The sequence below is a fragment of the Paroedura picta genome, chromosome 4 (assembly GCF_049243985.1).
Source record: "Paroedura picta isolate Pp20150507F chromosome 4, Ppicta_v3.0, whole genome shotgun sequence".
Lineage (NCBI taxonomy): Eukaryota > Metazoa > Chordata > Lepidosauria > Squamata > Gekkonidae > Paroedura > Paroedura picta.
Genome location: NC_135372.1, coordinates 125,752,365 through 125,771,298, shown reverse-complemented (window position 1 = coordinate 125,771,298; position 18,934 = coordinate 125,752,365). Strand labels below are relative to the sequence as shown.

The window sequence follows — 18,934 nt, the reverse complement described above, 5'->3', positions numbered from 1 at the left end:
CAGTGTTTTATGCACACTGTTCTAATTACTTTTTTGACTTATGGCCAAACTTGACAAAGTGCTGGATGGGTATTCCATATCCAGAGCCCAGCAGTTTTAAATTTGTTTACTAACTGTACAGGGACCCAGTTTGGACGAGGACTATGGTATTGGGAGGGGGAACCTTTTCTCCTGTTCCATTTTCCTAGTCTAAATTAGCTGCCATATACCTGTTGGGGATTGGCTGCTGAATACGCCTTATTGGGAATTAATATCAGAGGAAGGAATACAACTGCTTCCATTCTAGAGGGCTGGGGTGAAGTGGGAAATTCTATTAGTGTGAAGCAGCAGTAGGTGCCACCTGCAGTGAAGACATTGTTAGGAAGAACTTTTAGACTTAACATAGTTGGTGCTTGAATTCTCATAAGGAAAGTGCATCCTTCAGGAACATGGATCTTAGGCCACAAAGGGCTTTAAAGGACCAGTACGTTGAATTACATTTGGAAGCACATTGGTAGTCAATGGTATTATTGGCACAAGAAAGAACTAACAGCTGACATCAATCAACAGTCTGTATTAATTGGAACTTCCTAGTTGTCTTCAAGGGCCGTCCCATGTAGAAGGAGTTGTAGCAGCATAGTCTCTTTTTTGCCTTCAAGTCACAGCTGACTTATTCTGACTCTGTGGGATTTTCAAGGCAAGAGACATACACAGGTGATTTGCCAATGTCTATTTCTATATAGTGACCCTGGTATTCCTTGGTGGTCCCCTTTCCAAATACTGACCAAGGCTGACCTTGCTTATCTTCTGAGATCTGATGAGATTGGGCTAGCCTGGACTATCTAGGTCAAAACCAATCCAGTCTGCTGGTTACAAAGGGCATCCCTCAGTGTGGCCAGTTTAGCTTAGCTTAGGATGGAAGACAACTTATTGTTGAGATGACTGTGAAGTTAAGTACTGCTCCCTCAAGTACTTGCAGCAGCTTTTTCATCGTATTGTATTTTTATTGTATTCTGTTGGGTTTTTATAACTGATTGTAAACCACCACGAGCCAGTAGACCTGGGAGTCGTGCTTAATAAAAACTAATAATTATTCAAATGGGTAGCCATGTTGGTCTGAAGTAGCATACGAAAATCAGAGTCCAGTAGCACCTTTAAGACCAACAAAGATTTATTCAAGGTGTGAGCTTTCGAGTGCAAGCACTCTGCCTTAGTCTGAGGGAGAGTGCTTGCACTCGAAAGCTCACACCTTGAATAAATCTTTGTTGGTCTTAAAGGTGCTACTGGACTCTGTTTTTATTGTAAGAAGGAAGGAAGGGAGGGAGGGAGGGAGGGAAGGAAGGAAGGAAGGAAGGAAGGAAGGAAGGAAGGAAGGAAGGAAGGAAGGAAGGAAGGAAGGAAGGAAGGAAGGAAGGAAAAAAGGAAGGAAGGAAGGGAGGGGCAAAACTGAATCCAGGAACACTGACACGTGTCACCTGACTGACTAATGAGAGCCAAACTCCATTTGAAATTGATAAACCAGTCCTATCCAAAATATCATCTTTCTGAACTAGCTTGATCTCTGTTGAGCTGCAGTTTGTTCACTCCTAGACTATAGTGTTCAGACATTACCTAGTATCTCTTGTAAGCAGTTTCCCATTGTCATCCTTCACCTCTCCCAGGCTCCGTGAGTATTTCCAATATTTCTTATGTAGATAAACATGGATTTGTGTAGTTTCCTAAGAAAATACTTTTTCCCTCAGTGACCAGGGGCATGATCTACCCTAATCCCAACTTTGTGGTAATGCCGGTTGAATAAAAGAAGTCTGTGTTGCATTTGGTGTTTCTGGCTCGATGTGGCCTGGTGTGCTTGCACAATGGAATAGACATTTCTTCCCTTAGTTTGCAGATGAGTTGAAAATGAACGTGAGCCCATCCTTCAAGCCGGCCAGAATGGAGCCTCACTCCCTGAACTGCATGGATTTCTGCCCCACCAACTGCCACATTAACCTCATGGAAGTGTCGTACCCCAAAAACACTACCTCAATGGGAAGGACGTTCAGTATCCGCCTTGGACGAAAGCCTTCTATAATTGGTCTCGACCCGGAACAAGGTGCTGATGAGCTCTCAGAAAGCTGTTGTGGTGCTATTGGATTTTGATGCTGTGTTGTATTTCAAGGCCAAATCCAAGAAGAAGCAGCTTATATGGTGGTGGTAGCGGCGGGGACCCAACGTTTATGACATGAAAATATGAGACAGGCTTTGAAGTCTTCGTCATGACATCTTACTTGAACATAACAACATAGGGAAACAATGAAGGGCTGAACACACACACACAGATATTCACTTATTTATATAAAATTTAAAATATATTTTAAAATGGTTTGCAATAGATTCCTCTTGTAAAACAGCGGGTTTATTGATTGGAAGAATTTTTGTGAGACAAAGTAGAACCACACAGTGCAAATGTGACTTGGCCACAAAGCTTAGAAGCTGTAGACAGGCAATCAAGCATGAACAATCTTCTCTGGGCTTTGGTAGTAAATGCTATTTCCTCAGCAAGTTGTCCTGACTTGATGCAGGGAGGTATTGATCTGCTGTCAGCGAAGAAAGGGGAGGTCCACAGAGTTAATCCATGGCTCTGGAGGCACCACAGACTGACCTCCAGTACATTTCCAACTAAATTTCACAAATGGATTTAATGCCTCTGTAGCTTCAGAGTATACTTTGTGCAGTCACTGAATCTTATATGCTGTAGCTCATTGAAGTCAGTGGGCTTAGAAGGGTGTCGTCTTTAGGATTGCAGAATTTATATTGTAAAAGGTTGTATCTATGTGTCTTGGCCTGTTCACAAGTCATGTGTAATGACTTCATTAGTGCACTGTCCTTTATTCTGGGGCCAAAACCTAATGTTTCAGAAGTCAATGTCCTGAATTCCTTGCCATTGAATGAAGTTTGAGCCAGCATGGTGTACAGCAGTCAATCTCAACTTTTTGGGGGGCCATGGCCCTTTTAGGAGCTCTTCTCAGATCTTGCCCCCTCCCGTCAACCAAGGATACAATCCAACATGAACAGATAGACAGAAAATCACTTATCATTAAACACTGGGAAAACTTGAACATGCAGCCAGCTGGGTGACCTTGGGCTCGCCACAGCACGGATAAAGCTGTTCTGACCGAGCAGTGATATCAGGGCTCTCTCAGCCTCATCTCCCTCACAGGGTGTCTGTTGTGGGGAGAGGAAAGGGAAGGCAACTGTAAGCCACTTTGAGCCTCCTTTGGGTAGAGAAAAGCAGCATATAAGAACCAACTCTTCTTCAGTAATATCAGGGCTCTCTCAGCCTCACCTCCCTCACAGGGTGTTTGTTGTGGGGAGAGGAAAGGGAAGGCAAATGTAAGCCGCTTTGAGACTCCTTCTGGTAAAGAAAAGTGGCATATAAGACCAACTCCTCCTCCTCCTCTGTATGAAGTTAAAGTTTAGAACATTTGACCAAGAGAAGCATTTGCATTCACTTTTTCCCCTTGAATGCATTAATTCAAGCACACACAAAGGAATGGATTACATGATTTCTTTTTCTTTCCCTTGACAAAGGTCAAATGTTCTAGCAATGAATGACATCATACATGACAAAAAGGGTATTTCATTGGTTCAATTACCAGGGACCCCCATAAACCCTTTGGGCTCCCCTTCTCACATTTTTCAGTCTGTGGCCCCCTTCAAATGTATCAGGGCCTGCCAGGGGGCTACATGGTCCCCACTGAGAATGGCTGGTGTACAATATGATACTAGGATCTGGAAGACCAGCTTTGAATCCGCACTGATTCCTTGGAAGCTCAGTGGGTGACTTTGGGACAGTCATATTTTTTCTGCTTAACCTACCTCCCAGGGTTGTTGGGAGGCTACTGTGGAGGAGAGGATAATGATGTAAGTGACTTTGGATCCCCATTGGAGAGAAAGGTGTAAAAGAAGTAAATAAATAATAAAAATAAAAAATATCTATAAAATTAGTGCAATAAATGACAGGGTGCACCCAAATTATCAAGGTTTTTTTTTTTTTTTAATTCTGCTAACAGAAAGTTAGCATTCCTGCTTTCATTAAACACTGGGAAAACTTGAACATGCAGCCAGCTGGTTTCAGTTTATTTTTATTAAATGTTGCAACAAACCAAAGTTTTCAGCCAAAGCATCCTCCTGTGTTTGAAAAATAACTATGAGTATAATTTTTTACCTGACTTTGAAAAATGTGCTGTCCTTAATGAGCATTTCCCCTTGTTTACCAGGTAACTTAAATCCAGTCTCCAATACTCAGCACTGCATAACCACCATGGCTGCACCATCATGGAACTGCTTGTCTTCCGAAAACGGAGACGTGAGTCTTCACGGACAGTATGATGGATGCTATGGCCAAGAGAATGGAGGAAACACTCCAGAGGAAAGAGGACTTAGCTTTCTGCTGAAGCAAGAAGACAGGGAGATTCAGGACTCCTACTTACAGCTCTTCAACAAGCTAGACGTTGCCGTCAAGGAAATGAAGCAATACGTCTTTCAGATAAATAAGTAAGCTGGTTACATTTTGCATTTGGATGTTTTTTGAATGCAGTTCTAAATGCTGCAGTAATGTTCACTTAAGAGCCTCTTGTGGCGCAGAGTGGTAAGGCAGCCGTCTGAAAGCTTTGCCCATGAGGCTGGGAGTTCAATCCCAGCAGCCGACTCAAGGTTGACTCAGCCTTCCATCCTTCCGAAGTCGGTAAAATGAGTACCCAGCTTGCTGGGGGGTAAAACGGTAATGACTGGGGAAGGCACTGGCAAACCACCCCGTATTGAGTCTGCCATGAAAACGCTAGAGGGCGTCACCCCAAGAGTCAGACATGACTCGGTGCTTGCACAGGGGATACCTTTACCTTTACCTTTTAATGTTCACTTGTTTCTTATTTAAAAAAAAAAGAGGCCCCACATTTTCATACGCAGGAATAAGTGGTCAGAAAATAAATTCTTTGTTCAATGAGACAATTTGTTTGACTTCTTTCTAAATGAAAAAAAGATGAGGCTTATCTATTACTCCCATGCACTGAACTGGCAGAACGACTCCTTGTGATTTTTAAGCTTTCCTCATCTTCTGTACATCATCAGAACGATCCATTATGAGCTGAATCTTCAGGAGAAAACAAGTGACAGCTACAGATATATGGAGAGAATATGAGACCGGGACTGGTGCAGTTGTAACGATCCTGGTACCGTAGCTGTGGCTAAGAAAGTGGGGCTAATCCTCAGGACTGAATAATTGCTTTCCTCTCCAACATGGGTGCCTCCTATTTTTGCTAATGTTAACCATGGTTAAAGCATGAGAATTTGGACTGAAGACCACCAGGGAATATCAGGGTTGTGATGAGGAGGGAGGCAATGGCAAACTACCTCCCAACTTTTCTTACCTTGAAAACCCTACGGGGTTGCCATAAGTCAACTGTGACTTGATAGCAACAACAACAACAAAAGGATGCATTGTCAATGATATCATAGAATCATAGAGTTGGAAGGGGCCATACAGGCCATCTAGTCCAACCCCCTGCTCAATGCTGGATCAGCCCTAAGCATCCTAAAGCAATTTTTTCCCCTGATATCTAGCCTATATTGTTGTACTTGTAGTTTAAACCCATTACTGCGTGTCCTTTCCTCTGCAGCCAACGGGAACAGCATCCTGCCCTCCTCCAAGTGACAACCTTTCAAATACTTAAAGAGGGCTATCATGTCCCCTCTCAACCCCCTTTTCTCCAGGCTGAACATTCCCAAGTCCCTCAACCTATCTTCATAGGGCTTGGTCCCTTGGCCCCAGATCATCCTCATCGCTCTCCTCTGTACCCTTTCAATTTTATCTATATCCTTCTTGAAGTGAGGCCTCCAGAACTGCACACAGTACTCCAGGTGTGGCCTGACCAGTGCCGTATACAATGGGACTATGACATCTTGTGATTTTGATGTGATGCCCCTGTTGATACAGCTCAAAATGGCATTCGCCTTTTTTACTGCTGCATCACACTGCCTGCTCATGTTTAGTTTACAATATTACAATATTAACCATGGCAAACTAGCCAAAATATGCTGTTAATTAAGGCTTGAAGCTGGTTTCAGATTCTATGTTAATAACAAGCCCAGTTAGCATTAATCAATTTTAAGGTTGGTACTTCATAACCCTTAATCCTGGCTAAGCCCAGCAAGAGTGGAGACAATTGTTTTGGAGTGGAAAGGAACCATGGAGCATGTAATTTCTCTGTTCCTCATCAGGACTCTGCTAGGTTGAAACTAAGATCAGTTGCAGTTTGCTTATCCTGTTCGTGTGCCTCATAGATTTCAATCAGGTGAATTTTTAGTTAATTTTAATTTTATCATACAAGGAGCTCGACTTTTTCCTTCTTTGTCTGGATGGAGGTGTCCAGTAGGTAAAAAAAACAACAAGATCTTCTTTTGATATATGTGGTTGCAGGTGGTCTGATTCAGAAACTCTGAGGCAACTACCATGCATTCATGGTAGTTGGTCCATCTTAGGTCCATCGTGTCTTACAGACCACTCCTTCCTTGAGTCTTTGTACAACCTTTGATATCCACCAAGGATGACCACTTAATGCTACCATCCATGCACCTGGTTCATTCAGCAAAGGGCACCAAAGAGCGAAATTCGCTTTGGGGATGGCTGCCAGAACTATCTGCAAGACCTTCCTGTTTTTCAGCTGATCCTGGAAAAACATATCTAAACACCGCCCGTGGCGCCGCGGACTAAATAATTCGCTAAGGGGTTCTGGGGCGGGATGTGTCCGTGATGAGGAAGGGTCCGGATTGGTCCGGATCACGCCTGGCAATTGGTCCCTCTGATTCCCAGCCCCAGCAACTGCGAGCCGCACGCAGCGCGGCTCGCAGTTGCTCCTGGCCTGACGCGGCGAGAGGCGCTTCGCGCCTCTTGCCGCCTCAGGCCGCCCCCTCAAAGAGCCGCCGACCCAGAGGACCGCCGCCGGGGGACACGCACAAAGGTTAGTTCCTAGCGCCCGCTGTATTCCCCATACAGCGGGCTATATTACTAGTTGTAGTATAATGCCATTATTCTGGATTGTAATCTATCCAAAACATGGAGGACATAATGAAAATAAATCAATAACAGAACAGACTTTTAAACGTATGTAGAAGCTTTGTTCTTGCCTTCCTTTAAATCTGAAACATTGAAAAGGTTTTGCAGATTGAGTTTTCTACATAAACCAGAGGCAAACATGACAGCAAGTGCAAAATTTCTGCCTGCCATTCCACAGAATTCAGTGTCTGCACAACTGTACAAATAGATATTATAAGTTGATTCTTTTTTTATTTCTGGCATTCTTTGTTTAAGCTATATCCAATGAGAGATATGTTCTATTTACAGGCTTTTGTCTACCATAACTGAACCCACAGCAGCTGAGTTGTGTGAACCTCCATCCACAGAGGAGACACCTCCATCTTCTTTGGTAGCTGAGGAGAGTGATCTTGACAAAGCTGAGCATGGCGGGAAAAAGAAGGTTGGCTTCAAAGTATCTGAGGAGGACCAGGAGGATTCGGGACATGATACCATGAGTTACAGGGACTCCTACAGGTGGGTTCTGAGGCACACAGTCCTTTGAAGTGTTTGCCTTGGATATTGAGGTAAAAAAGGGGCAACATTTCCTTCGTAATCAGATGAATAGCTTGCTGCACAACTGAATTAGGTTAGCATTTTTGACTTTGGAGTACACTTTACTGGGATTATGCTACTGAGAGCCAGCATGCTGCAGTGGTTAAGAGCGGCAGCCTCTAATCTGGAATACTGAGTTTGATTCCCCGCTCCCCTGCATAGAGTAAGCTGGGTGACCTTGTAGTTGGTCATTCTTCTCAGAGCTCTCTCAGCCCCATCCTACCTCACAGGGAGTCTGTTGTGGGGAGAGAAAGAGAAGGCGATTGTAAACTGCATTGAGATTCCTTTGGGTAATGGAAAGTGGGGCATGAAAACCAATTATTCTAAGCCAAAGCAGTGACTCAAGAGTCTAACCCAGGGGTAGTCAAACTGCGGCCCTCCAGATGTCCATGGACTACAATTCCCATGAGCCCCCTGCCAGCATTTGTCCATGGAATTGTAGTCCATGGACATCTGGAGGGCCGCAATTTGACTACCCCGCTGTACAGTTTTCAGAGCAAGAGGAACACAAACAGTTTGTTATTACCTGCCTCTGCGCAATGATCCTGGAGTTCAGTGGTCTCTTTTCTAAGTACAAAGCAAGGCTTTGCTGCTTAGCTTCTGATATTTATTTATTTATTATATTTATATACCGCCCTCCCATGAGATCTGGCTAGCCTGGACAATCCATGTCCTTCGCATGCACCGCATTAAAAGAAAACTTTCTTAATACTTCTACCCAATCTAAATTTGTCCTTTTAATACTTTTCCTCCTTACCGCAAAATTTCATAGAACATGGTATACTGAATGCATGAAAGAAGGGCTTTGGTTATTGGCAAAAAATATTTCTGCTGTTTAGGTGAGATATTATTGCTGAATAAGAATCCAGTCTTGGTAAAGTATATTATGGCTAAACCTCACTGAATTATCAATTAAATGTTTGAACAGGACTTGAGCTAACTTGAACGAGGTTGTATTATGTGTACGTTATGCGTAATAACATACAGATCTTGCCTCCTATGATCAAAGGAAGATCTGTAACTAGAAAACAGAGCAGGGACTTTAAAACTTTATGGGTTGCTCTTCTGGGCTTCCTTGTTCCTTGAATGGCGAAGAGAAGTGAGTTTTCCCTGAGTAGTTGTGTTTTTGCTAATACTAGTCTCAGTAATATGGGATTGCAGGAGATGAATTTAAATTGGCACCCTTTCTCTGGAAAGGTTGTGGAATTTTCTGTTAATATTATCATTGTAATCTTGGGTCACACCATGAAAGTACATCATTGGCCTCTGCTTGTCTGGAGACCACAGTTTTCGGAATAATGAAAGCATCATAGCTCTAGTAAAGTCTTTGTGTGTCCTGGGAATAGCATTCAAGGGTGAAGCATAGTTGTTTATTTAGACCCTGGGCTGTGTGACGGGGCAAGCCAGACCTTGGGCCATTAGGAAAGAAAAGCTCTGCAGAAAATAACCAAGACTTGAGAATGCCAGATTCATGACAGATGAGGTGCATTAAGCTAAGATTAATTTAAGTAGTGATGTTAAAAGAGGAGCCAGAGGTAAGAAGGAAATACACCTGTTGGCATCACGTCCCACGCTAATATTCATGCAGTTAGTGATTGAGCTTGGGAAAGGAAAAGCTGTGAGTGGGGATGCATTTTAGCTAATGCGCCCATCTAGCCATGTCACAAATGGAGTACAACTTTCTTGTCCCCATCCTCACCCTTGATGCAAGGAATTCTTAATGAACGATTCCAGCCTATATTGTTTTGTGGTGGGTGTGATGGAGAGGTGGAAGGTAACAGGCCTCCTGCAAAGTGCAATCTGCGGCTGTTGTATTTTTCAGGTTGCGAATTTTGTGTTTCTCTTCCGTGTTTTAAGCTGTAGGTTCACATGCAATTGTATGCATTGTTATTGTATGCATTGTTATGAGTGTATAAAGGTGTACGTTTAGAACATGCATGTGGTATGTATGAATAAATGGGTTGAATGCATCCATGAGAGTGACATATGTGAACACAAACGGAAACATTGTCATACTGTGATGGTCCTAATAAAAGGGCAGTACTTAGGTTTTGTTCTTGATTTTGGATTTTGCATGGACCAGTACGGTTGTGCTACTTCTTCTATATACGAACATGACATTCTCATGAATGTGGGCGAAAGTATAAGAAATAATATGACTGCGATCTGTTCATGTCCATGGATGTGTGAGAGATCATTGTTTTTGTCGAGGGGTGTGTGTGTGTGTGTATGGGGTGAATACAAAATATGAAAAGCTAGTATTCATGAATGTAAATGTGTGAGAAAAAGGTATATGAGTGCATGTCCAAAGATCCCTTTCCTCCCTGCATCACTCATCGTACACAGACTATTGCTTTTTCTCCATTTCTTTTCGTATCTCTGAAATAGTCCAATAGACTAAACATCAAAAGGTCTTTAACGCTTACTGGCTCTTCTGCGGGAAAAGTGCTGGAAGCTTAAAACGAGGAAGCAGGTTTGTCCCTCGTAGGCTTCAGCCTGGAGCAGGGGTAGTCAAACTGCGGCCCTCCAGATGTCCATGGACTACAATTCCCAGGAGCCCTTGCCAGCATTCACTGGCGAATGCTGGCAAGGGCTCCTGGGAATTGTAGTCCATGGACATCTGGAGGGCCGCAGTTTGACTACCCCTCGCCTGGAGCCTGTTGCAGTACAGTGGCAGACAACGCTGTGTCGCTTGAGACAGGCCGTCATGGCTTCTCCTACAGTATGCATTTAAGAGTATCCAGTTCAGGGTTCATGACAATTTGATACGGTTCACGTGTCCGTCACAGGGCCAACTTCCAGCAGGTCGAGTGAGGTCAGGAGAAAGAATTTCCCCTTGATCCAGCAAAGCACTGCAGCTGGAAAGAGGGAATCTTCTGTGGGTTTTTCAGAAGCAGAAGCTTGTAAGTCTGAGACTTGCCCAACAGCTGTTGTGAGTGAAACTGATAATTTGCTGTCCTGTGTGTACAAACACAACGGTCCACAGAAAACACAGACTAATTGGACTGGAGAGTTGTGATTATGCCGTCGGCAGAATCTTCGCGTGACTCAAATCGGGAGGCACCGCCAGTCTGAGGCGCTTCAGAATAGAAAAAAAATTAGCATCAGCTCCCTTCTTCGGGAAGATCCGACAACCAGGAATGTGGGGAAACCCTCACTGGGCTTTTGTGGCTTTGTGACTGAAATGGAATAAATGTAAATGCATGAGGAGGGTAGAACAAAATAGGATGGATGGTTTCAGAAAGAGCTGGCCGCCAATGAGGGGTCCGTGACCTGTCCAAATTAAAGCTGTACAGTGGGGCTTCAGAGGGTTCGAGGTCCGTTTCTCTGCAAAAGCCTGACAGTTGGAGGTGACTTGACTCCTGTCCATTTCTTCTGAGATTTTTCTCTCAGATTTCTTTTTTAAGTGGGAGAGTTATCTGTACCTCACCATTGTGTGGTGGTTAAGAGTGGCGTCGGCCAGTCTGAAAAACTGGGTTTGATTCTCCTCCCCTCCACATAAAGCCTGCTGGATGGCCTTGAGCCAGGCACAGTTCTTTCAGAGCTCTCTCAGCCCCACAAGGTGACTGTGGTAGGGAGAGGAAGGAAATGTGATTGTAAGCCATTTAAGACTCCTTAAAGAGAAAAATGGGGAATAAAACCTACTCTCATCAAGTTTCACTGGAGCCTTGTCTAGTTATTTTTAGTCAACCTCAGGGCAGGAAATGCATTTCAGTCGAGGTGTTCAGGCCTTTCTTCCTGTTGTCCATGGATTCCTTCCCCCTTTCTCAGCATACCCAAATCACTTTGAGGCAGGAAAAAGCTGTTCTTTGAGTTGATTTCAGTCCAAATCCTCTGGCTAAATTTCATGCACCCTGCATTCAGTGGTTTGTGGATCATAGCACCAAGCTGAGGCACTTGCGCTGCAGAATACTAATTAGGCATTCTTAATGTAAGGTTCTTAGCTGCCAGGGGCAAGCAACCAGTGTGGCTTCAAGGTCACATTTTTATCAAACAACAGCAAAATTGGTGTCCTGGCTATGCTTAGAATCATAAAATCATAGAGTTGGAAGGGATCTCATGAATCATCTAGTCCAGCCCCCTGCACTGTGCAAGACGCTCACAACCCTATTGCTCACCCACTGTAACCTGCCACCCCCTTGAGCCTTCACAGAATCAGCCTCTCCGTCCAGCCTCTGTTTAAAAATTCCCAAAGATGGAGAACCCACCACCTCCCAAGGAAGCCTGTTCCACTGAGAAACCACTCTAACTGTCAGGAACGTCTTCCGGATGTTTAGACGGAATTTCTTTTGCATTAATTTCATCTCATTGGTTCCGGTCTGTCCATCCAGGGCAAGAGAGAACAACTCTGCTCCATCCTCGATATGGCAGCCTTTAAAATACTTGAAGACCGTTATCAAATCCCCTCTCACTAAGTGGTGGAAAGTACCATCAGCTCACAGCCAACTTATGGTGACCCCATAGAGCTTTTAAGGCAAGAGAGAAACAGAGGTAGTTTACCATTGCCTGCTTCTGCATAACAACTCCTGGACCTCTTTGGGAGTGTCCCTTCCAAGTACTAACCGGGGTCAACCCTGCTGAACTTCCCAGAGCTGATGAGATCAGAATTGGCCTGGGAACCAGCTCAATCATGTTAACCCCTGAATGCCATACAAAATCCAGGGGTTTAGGGGAGAAACGTTTTAGCTGTATAAGCCCATGATCCAATGGCGAACACACATGAGCTTTCTTATATATACTGCTGGTCTTTCTGCTCTGACTGGCAGTATCTCCCCAAGGTCTAAGATGCATCATTTACTACTAGGATTTTTTTCCTCCCCAACTAGAGATACCAAGAATTGAATTCTGTATGCGAATCAGATGCTCTACCACTAAATCATAGTCCATCCCCAGATGGGCCCACTATTTGCTCTGCGTGCCATATGGCAATGAATTGCAGTGTTGATGTAAAATTCTCGGCCTGTTTGGATGTATTTAGAATAGCAGTACTTGTAAAAAAACAACAACAACACCTTTCTTCCATTTAAGTCTGTAATTTTCTTCTCGGAAGACCAAGATGTTGCATGGCAAAATAACAAATGTCTGGATTTTGCCTCCCCTCCTCCCTTTTTAAGTTGGTTTGGAAAACCACAGTTCCCAAATATTTATTCAGGTGTCTGAAAAATTTTGTTTTTACAAGGCAGGACTGACCTGTTGCTTCTCCTGGCATATTTGTCATCAATGAAAACATCAAATAGCTCAAGCTGGGCCTTTTTTCTTTTAAACATTGAGCTGAAATGGAATTGTACTTTCCAGTAGAAGGAAAAGTGTACGTAATTTACAGAATAACATGGCAAGCTAGAGGCAAGTTCAGTAAAGATATGAGATTCTCAAAGACTAAATTCTATGCTCCTATTTAGGCCAAACTAGATACAGAAGTCTCTTCTGTGTTTCTTGTAAAAGGCATTTTTTCCCTTTTACAAACGCAGCTGTTGAACTACTTTTATCAATAAGGCAAATTGCATTGGGAGGCTATTTAACTCTTTCCTTACCCACAGTTTTCATGCTGAAAATATTGCCCTTTAACTGCTTTAACCCCAGGGAAATCTTACCTGTATTATTTTTCCTAGCCCAGGAGAGCACTTTGGGTTAGCTCTGTGTGTGTGTGTTAATGAGTTAAAAATTTGCTTCCCTACACTGTTTTCTTCCTGAAAAAGAATCCCTAGTGGCTGCATTTGGAAAAGAAAGAGAAAAAGAAGTCTACTAAAATGTTCATGGAAGAAAACATAACATGCGATTTGTCCATTAGTGATATCATTTGCAAGGAAATGTTATGTTAAGGATTCATTCAAAGATTATATGTTTCCTAATAGTTATACCTTAAGAGTTACTCCATCAGCATTTCTCAACCTGAAATTTTACTCCTATTTGCTTCAACAGTTTGTGCAAGCTTGTGCCCTCCTTCAGAGCAGAGCCCGTTGGTAAACACTGTGATATGAATGGTTTATGTTGGCAATGTCATGAACTGTTAATAGGTATAGAAAATCACCCTGATTGGCAGTAATGGGGGAAACAAGAAACCCAACAGGAAATACTCCATTTAAGAAATATTTAATGTTTTGAGGAGTTAGAAGTTACAATTCCCTTCGACAGATACTAGTCTGTGTAGACTAGCAGCATTAAGATCCCCCTCCAGGTGGGGGCTGAGGATCTCCTGGAATTACAACTAGTCTCCAATTTATAAAGCTCAGTTCCCCTGGAGAAAAAAGGCTGCTTTGGTCTCCAGATTTCAGTTCCCCTGGAGCCTGGCTTTCTCAACAGGGATTCTATGAAACCCTGGGGTTTCTTGACAGGCCTGGAAGGGTTCCTGAATGGATGGGAGCTAATTAATTTGTAATAAGGTGTTAAACATTTATCGGGTGATATGACCATATATGGTCAAGTTGACCTCACCCACCTTCTGAAAATGGCCAATTGTGGTCCTGGAGGGGGTGGAAAGGGGAGGGGCCACAGGTGGGCGTGTACACAGCTATATAGCCCAACCGTATTCTGCATGATCATGCCACTTCTGGGGTTTCCCCAACGCCTGAAGAATTTTTAAGGGGGTTCTCAATGCTAAAAAAGTTGACAAAGGCTGCTGTGGAGAGAATGACAATTTCGGTGAACATTACCTTCCAGCTGAGCTCCCTTCCCTCCCCATATTCTGACCTCACTGGACTCCGCCCCCAAATTGCTAAGGAATTGGAAACCCAATGGCTTGAAATGGAATCACCCTTATATTCTGTTGAGGAAGATGCTTTCTTTCCTCTAGCAAATCAACAGTAAACTCGTCCATGTATTATCCCTCAGGTTGCTGAGAGCACTCTTGTTTAAGTGGAATGAATATTTCTCCTGTGTCTACATGGCAAGGAAACGGAGCTTTACGTGAGCTTAAAATGGCAGCGCTTAAAATGTCTGCTGAGATCTCAACGCTGCAGAGAAACAGCCAAGAACTGTCAAATTGGGTGGCTTGATAGAAAATCCCCAGCATGTTTTGCAATCGGCACATTAAACAAAATAGGCCGTAGCAATTCAATTAGGAGTGCTATTTCCTTTCCTTTCTAAATTTAAACCACCACTGTCACGGGCTCAACATTCCTAGTTACAGGAATTAACAGCGTTTATTTTCTCTGAGAGCTGAGCACTGAAGAAGCAGAAAAGCACATTTTTCATGGCTTAAATCCCTAGTTTTGGTACCACAGGAAAAAAATGATGCACTGTGGACATATTTCAGCTGCAAAGAAATAATCTTACCCACCATTTCATACGACGCCTACTCTCACACTGCGTTTTGTTTAATGGGTTCTATCATTGAGCCTAATCTGCCCAGGATGACAAAGTGCGATCAAAGGCAATTCCCAGAGGGTCTGTCACTTGTTTCAGAGTTTGGACATAAATGAGAGATGAGAGAGATTATTCTGTCTTATCTCTTTTTAGACCCAGACAGACAATTAAGCATACATAACATATATAATAGCTATTCAAGGGGGAATCAAGCGTGTTTTGATGGTTCTCAGCCAGAAAATGGATACCATGGTGCTTACAGGAGTGAGCCAAGAATGTAGAACTAAGAGGATACTTGCCTACATTCTCCATGCTTGGATGCAGAGGAACTAATTCACAGCCACTTGACTTTCCACAGCGATCTTCTTAAAAGTGGTGCATCGCTTTCAGAAATGCAGAGAAATACAATATCTTTGAGAACGTGTATATTATGAGCAGACATCAAGTAGAGATGGAGAGAAGGAGTTTTTTTCTTTTTCATTACAATCTCGGTAAACATTACATAGGATTATTATATGGCATGTAAGCAGCAGGATTCCAACAGAGTCACGGAGTCAAAAATTGGCAGGGCTCTGCCACCAAGAAGCAATTTGGTATAAAGGTCAGAGTGGTGATCTACGATCTAGGAGACCCAGGTTCAAATCTGCACTCAGCCATGGAAATCTGTTTGAGGACCTTGGGCCAGTCACTCCCTATCAGCCTGACCGCCTTCACAATGCTGTCGTCGTGAGGACAGAATGGAAGAGGACAGTATTATAAACTGCTTTGGGTGCCAGTTGTGGAATAAAGCTGGGATAACAGATGGGCAGAGGTCTTGCCCCTTTATCATTCACCAGCCCCCTGTGGTGTGCCTGTTTGGTGTATGCACAGAGAAGCTAACAAGCTGTCAGGGCCCATGGATGTCTGAGGAAGCCAGGTAGGAGAAGGAAGCAAGTACTAAAAAGTTGTTCCACTGTCAGTTCAGTTCAGCTAGGATCTCCAGAGTGTTAGTTGGAAGAGTAGTCTGTGGGAAGTTGGGTTAGAAACCGCTCCAGTCAAAGTATACAGCACACCACCTCTTTTTAAATAGCATCTAAAACCCAGACCTTCATACAAGGTAAAAAATATCTAAACAAGTCAAAGCAAATTGTTACAGACAGCATCCCTTAACAGAATAGTGGAACAGTGGTCCAGCGAACTGAAGTTCACATATAGAAGGTTGGCTCTTATATGCCGCTTTTCTCTAGTCGAAGGAGTCTCAAAGCGGCTTACAATCACCTTCCCTTTTCTCTCCCCACAACAGACACCCTGTGAGGTGGGTGAGGCTGAGAGAGCCCTGATATCACTGCTCGGTCAGAACAGCCCAAGGTCACCCAGCTGTTTGCATGTGGGGGAGTGCAGAATCGAACCTGGCATGCCAGATTAGACATTCATACTACTAACCACTACACCAGGGGTAGTCAAACTGCTGCCCTCCAGATGTCCATGGACTACAATTCCCATGAGCCCCTGCCAGCAAACGCTGGCAGGGGCTCATGGGAATTGTAGTCCATGGACATCTGGAGGGCCGCAGTTTGACTACCCCTGCACTACACCAAGATGGATCCACGTTCTGGCTGGGTAGGGGATATATACCCTTATGCAAGCCACTGTCTGTTGGGCCTCCTGTTCACATCACATCTGTTAAGGTGCAGTTTGAAACCAAGCAATGAGGGGAGGAACCGGATGATCTTAGACAGATGACTTAAGAAACTTATTCTGGTTTGAGGCTACTGTGCCTCATGTAGGGGAGTGAGAACCAGGATCCTATGGTGTGGGTTGGTCGTGGGGAAGCACAGATAGGAGGCAAAACAGGGTCACCAGAGAACAATATTTCTTCATTCTGTGTGCTAATACAAAGTTCAGTCAGATCTATATTTTGGAGTCAAGCAGCTGAGATTATTGTAATGAGTTCTTTGTGCTCACACACCACGGAGAATCAAGTACCCTGGGTTTAATTTTGAACTGCTAAATCTCTCTTGGTCATTCGTAGGCGGTCTGGTGGCCTAAAGTAGCGGCCCCCAACCTTCTTGTAGTCAGGGACCGCCTCAGAGGGTGGGAGAGAGCCGGCAGCCCGGTCACCGCAGCTGCACGTAAACGTGCACGTGCAGTTGCCGCATATGCACGTTTCGGCCACTAGGTGGCGCTAACGCGCATGCGCAGAGCTGCCGCACATGCGTGTTTTCGCCAGCAGGGGGCGCAAACATGCACGTGCGCCAGCTCCGCGCGTGCGCGTTTGCGTCGCTGGCGTGCCGGCGGCCGCGCCTGCCTCTTTCCCCCTCTCGCTGCGGGGGGGGGGGGGAGGCAGGTGCGGCCGCTGGCAACCCGGTACCATGGCCTTCATGGCCCGGTACCGGGCTGCGGACCGGGGGTTGAGGACCCCTGGCCTAAAGGGATCTACCAATGTTGCCATCCATCTTCATCAAAACAAGAGCTCTTCATGTAGAGTTCAAAAGGTGGCCAGCACTCAAAGATCGTATCCTTTTACTGTCTTGGATTAAAAGAGCCGTTGTCAGACCTAAGTCACCTTGAGCTCTTAGAAATGGGCAGAATAGAAAAGGGAACAGAACAGGGTTTTTTTGTCTTTGTTTCAAAAACACTAACAGAAGGGAACAGAAAAGTTTCTTTTTTTAAACCACTAATGGAAGTTCTTCTACAGAGAGAGTCCCTTAACATTTCTTTGTTCTCTCTTTTTTTTCCCAGTGAGTGCAACAGTAATCGGGACTCTGTGCTGTCCTACACCAGTGTGCGGAGTAACAGCTCGTATTTGGGAAGTGATGAGATGGGATCAGGTGAGTCAGTGTTTTTGTAACATTGAGAACCTAAGAACAGCCTGGCTGGACGAGACCAAGAGGGTGCCAATTCTAAACTTGCAAATTCTTGGAAGTTTAGGGAAGGGGCCTGGGGAGGGGACTGACCTCAGTAAAATATAATGCCGCAGATTCCACCCTCCAAAGCAATCATTTATTCTAGTCTGGAGGTCACTTGTAATTCTGGGAGATCTCCAGGCCCATCCTAGAGGTTGGCAACCCACCCAGTGATTCTTTTGGTCTTACATTCAGTCTCCTGCAGTGGCCAACTGGGTTCCCAGTAGGGCCAGCAAACAGGGCCTAGTTTCAGGGCTTCTACTCGTGCTGCCTCCTAGCACTGGAATGCAGAGATTTACAGCCTTATGAATGTGGTGGTTCCCTTTAGTCACCATGGGTAGTGACCACTGATGACCCTATTCCCCATGAATTTGTCTAATTCCCTTTTATAGCCATCTATGCTTGTGGCCCTTGCTACAGGGTGTGGCAGTGAATTGCACTTTTTAGTCTCCAATTGGGTAAAGAAGGATGTCCTTTTGGCTGTTTTGAATCTGTTACCCATCAACTCCTTTGGATGTCCCTGTATTATAGTATTTTAGGAGAGGGTTCACTCTTTCTCCCGCCTGCACAATTTTATAGTTATCATATCCCCCTCCCAGTCATTTTTTTTTCTAAACTGAAAAGTTCTGGACTCTTTAGCCTGTCCTCATAGGGAAGATGCTTATCTTGGTCAGCCTTGTGTACTTTTTCAGACATGACTTTAATACAGGTATTATCTGGTCCCTCTCCTTTCCCCTCCCCCCAGTTGCTATGTGCAGTATTAGACTGCACCAGGAATCCTTTGTCATTCTAACAAAAATTGCCAATCAATAGTGCTAATATTGCCATCTGTACCGGTCCCAATGGTTCAATGTGTGAGAAGATTTTTAATATTAAACTGTGTATACTGCCGTCTTGTGTGATGTTGGGGATTGGGTTTTAGGATTATCGGGGATTGTTTTTAGGATATATATTTTAAGTTGTGATTTGTTATCTATCGTTTTATTTTTTCTGTGAACCGCCGCAAGCCAGCTTGCTGGGAGCGGCGGTATACAAGTCTAATATAAATAAATAAATAAAAACAAATTAAAAGAGAAGAGTCCAACAACCATTGGGACATAAG

General features: G+C 44.1%; 1 protein-coding gene across 5 annotated transcripts in view; it reads left to right on the top strand.

The window, feature by feature from the left end:
• The window catches only part of PREX1 (phosphatidylinositol-3,4,5-trisphosphate dependent Rac exchange factor 1), a 253,178-nt gene that overhangs the window by 202,203 nt on the left and 32,041 nt on the right, over positions 1-18,934 (top strand). For all 5 annotated transcript variants that reach the window (XM_077335562.1, XM_077335563.1, XM_077335561.1 and 2 more), the window contains exons 24-27: positions 1,861-2,071; positions 4,239-4,515; positions 7,361-7,567; positions 17,669-17,757. In XM_077335562.1, the coding sequence (XP_077191677.1) occupies positions 1,861-2,071; positions 4,239-4,515; positions 7,361-7,567; positions 17,669-17,757 (784 nt within the window). The remainder of the gene's footprint in view (positions 1-1,860; positions 2,072-4,238; positions 4,516-7,360; positions 7,568-17,668; positions 17,758-18,934) is intronic.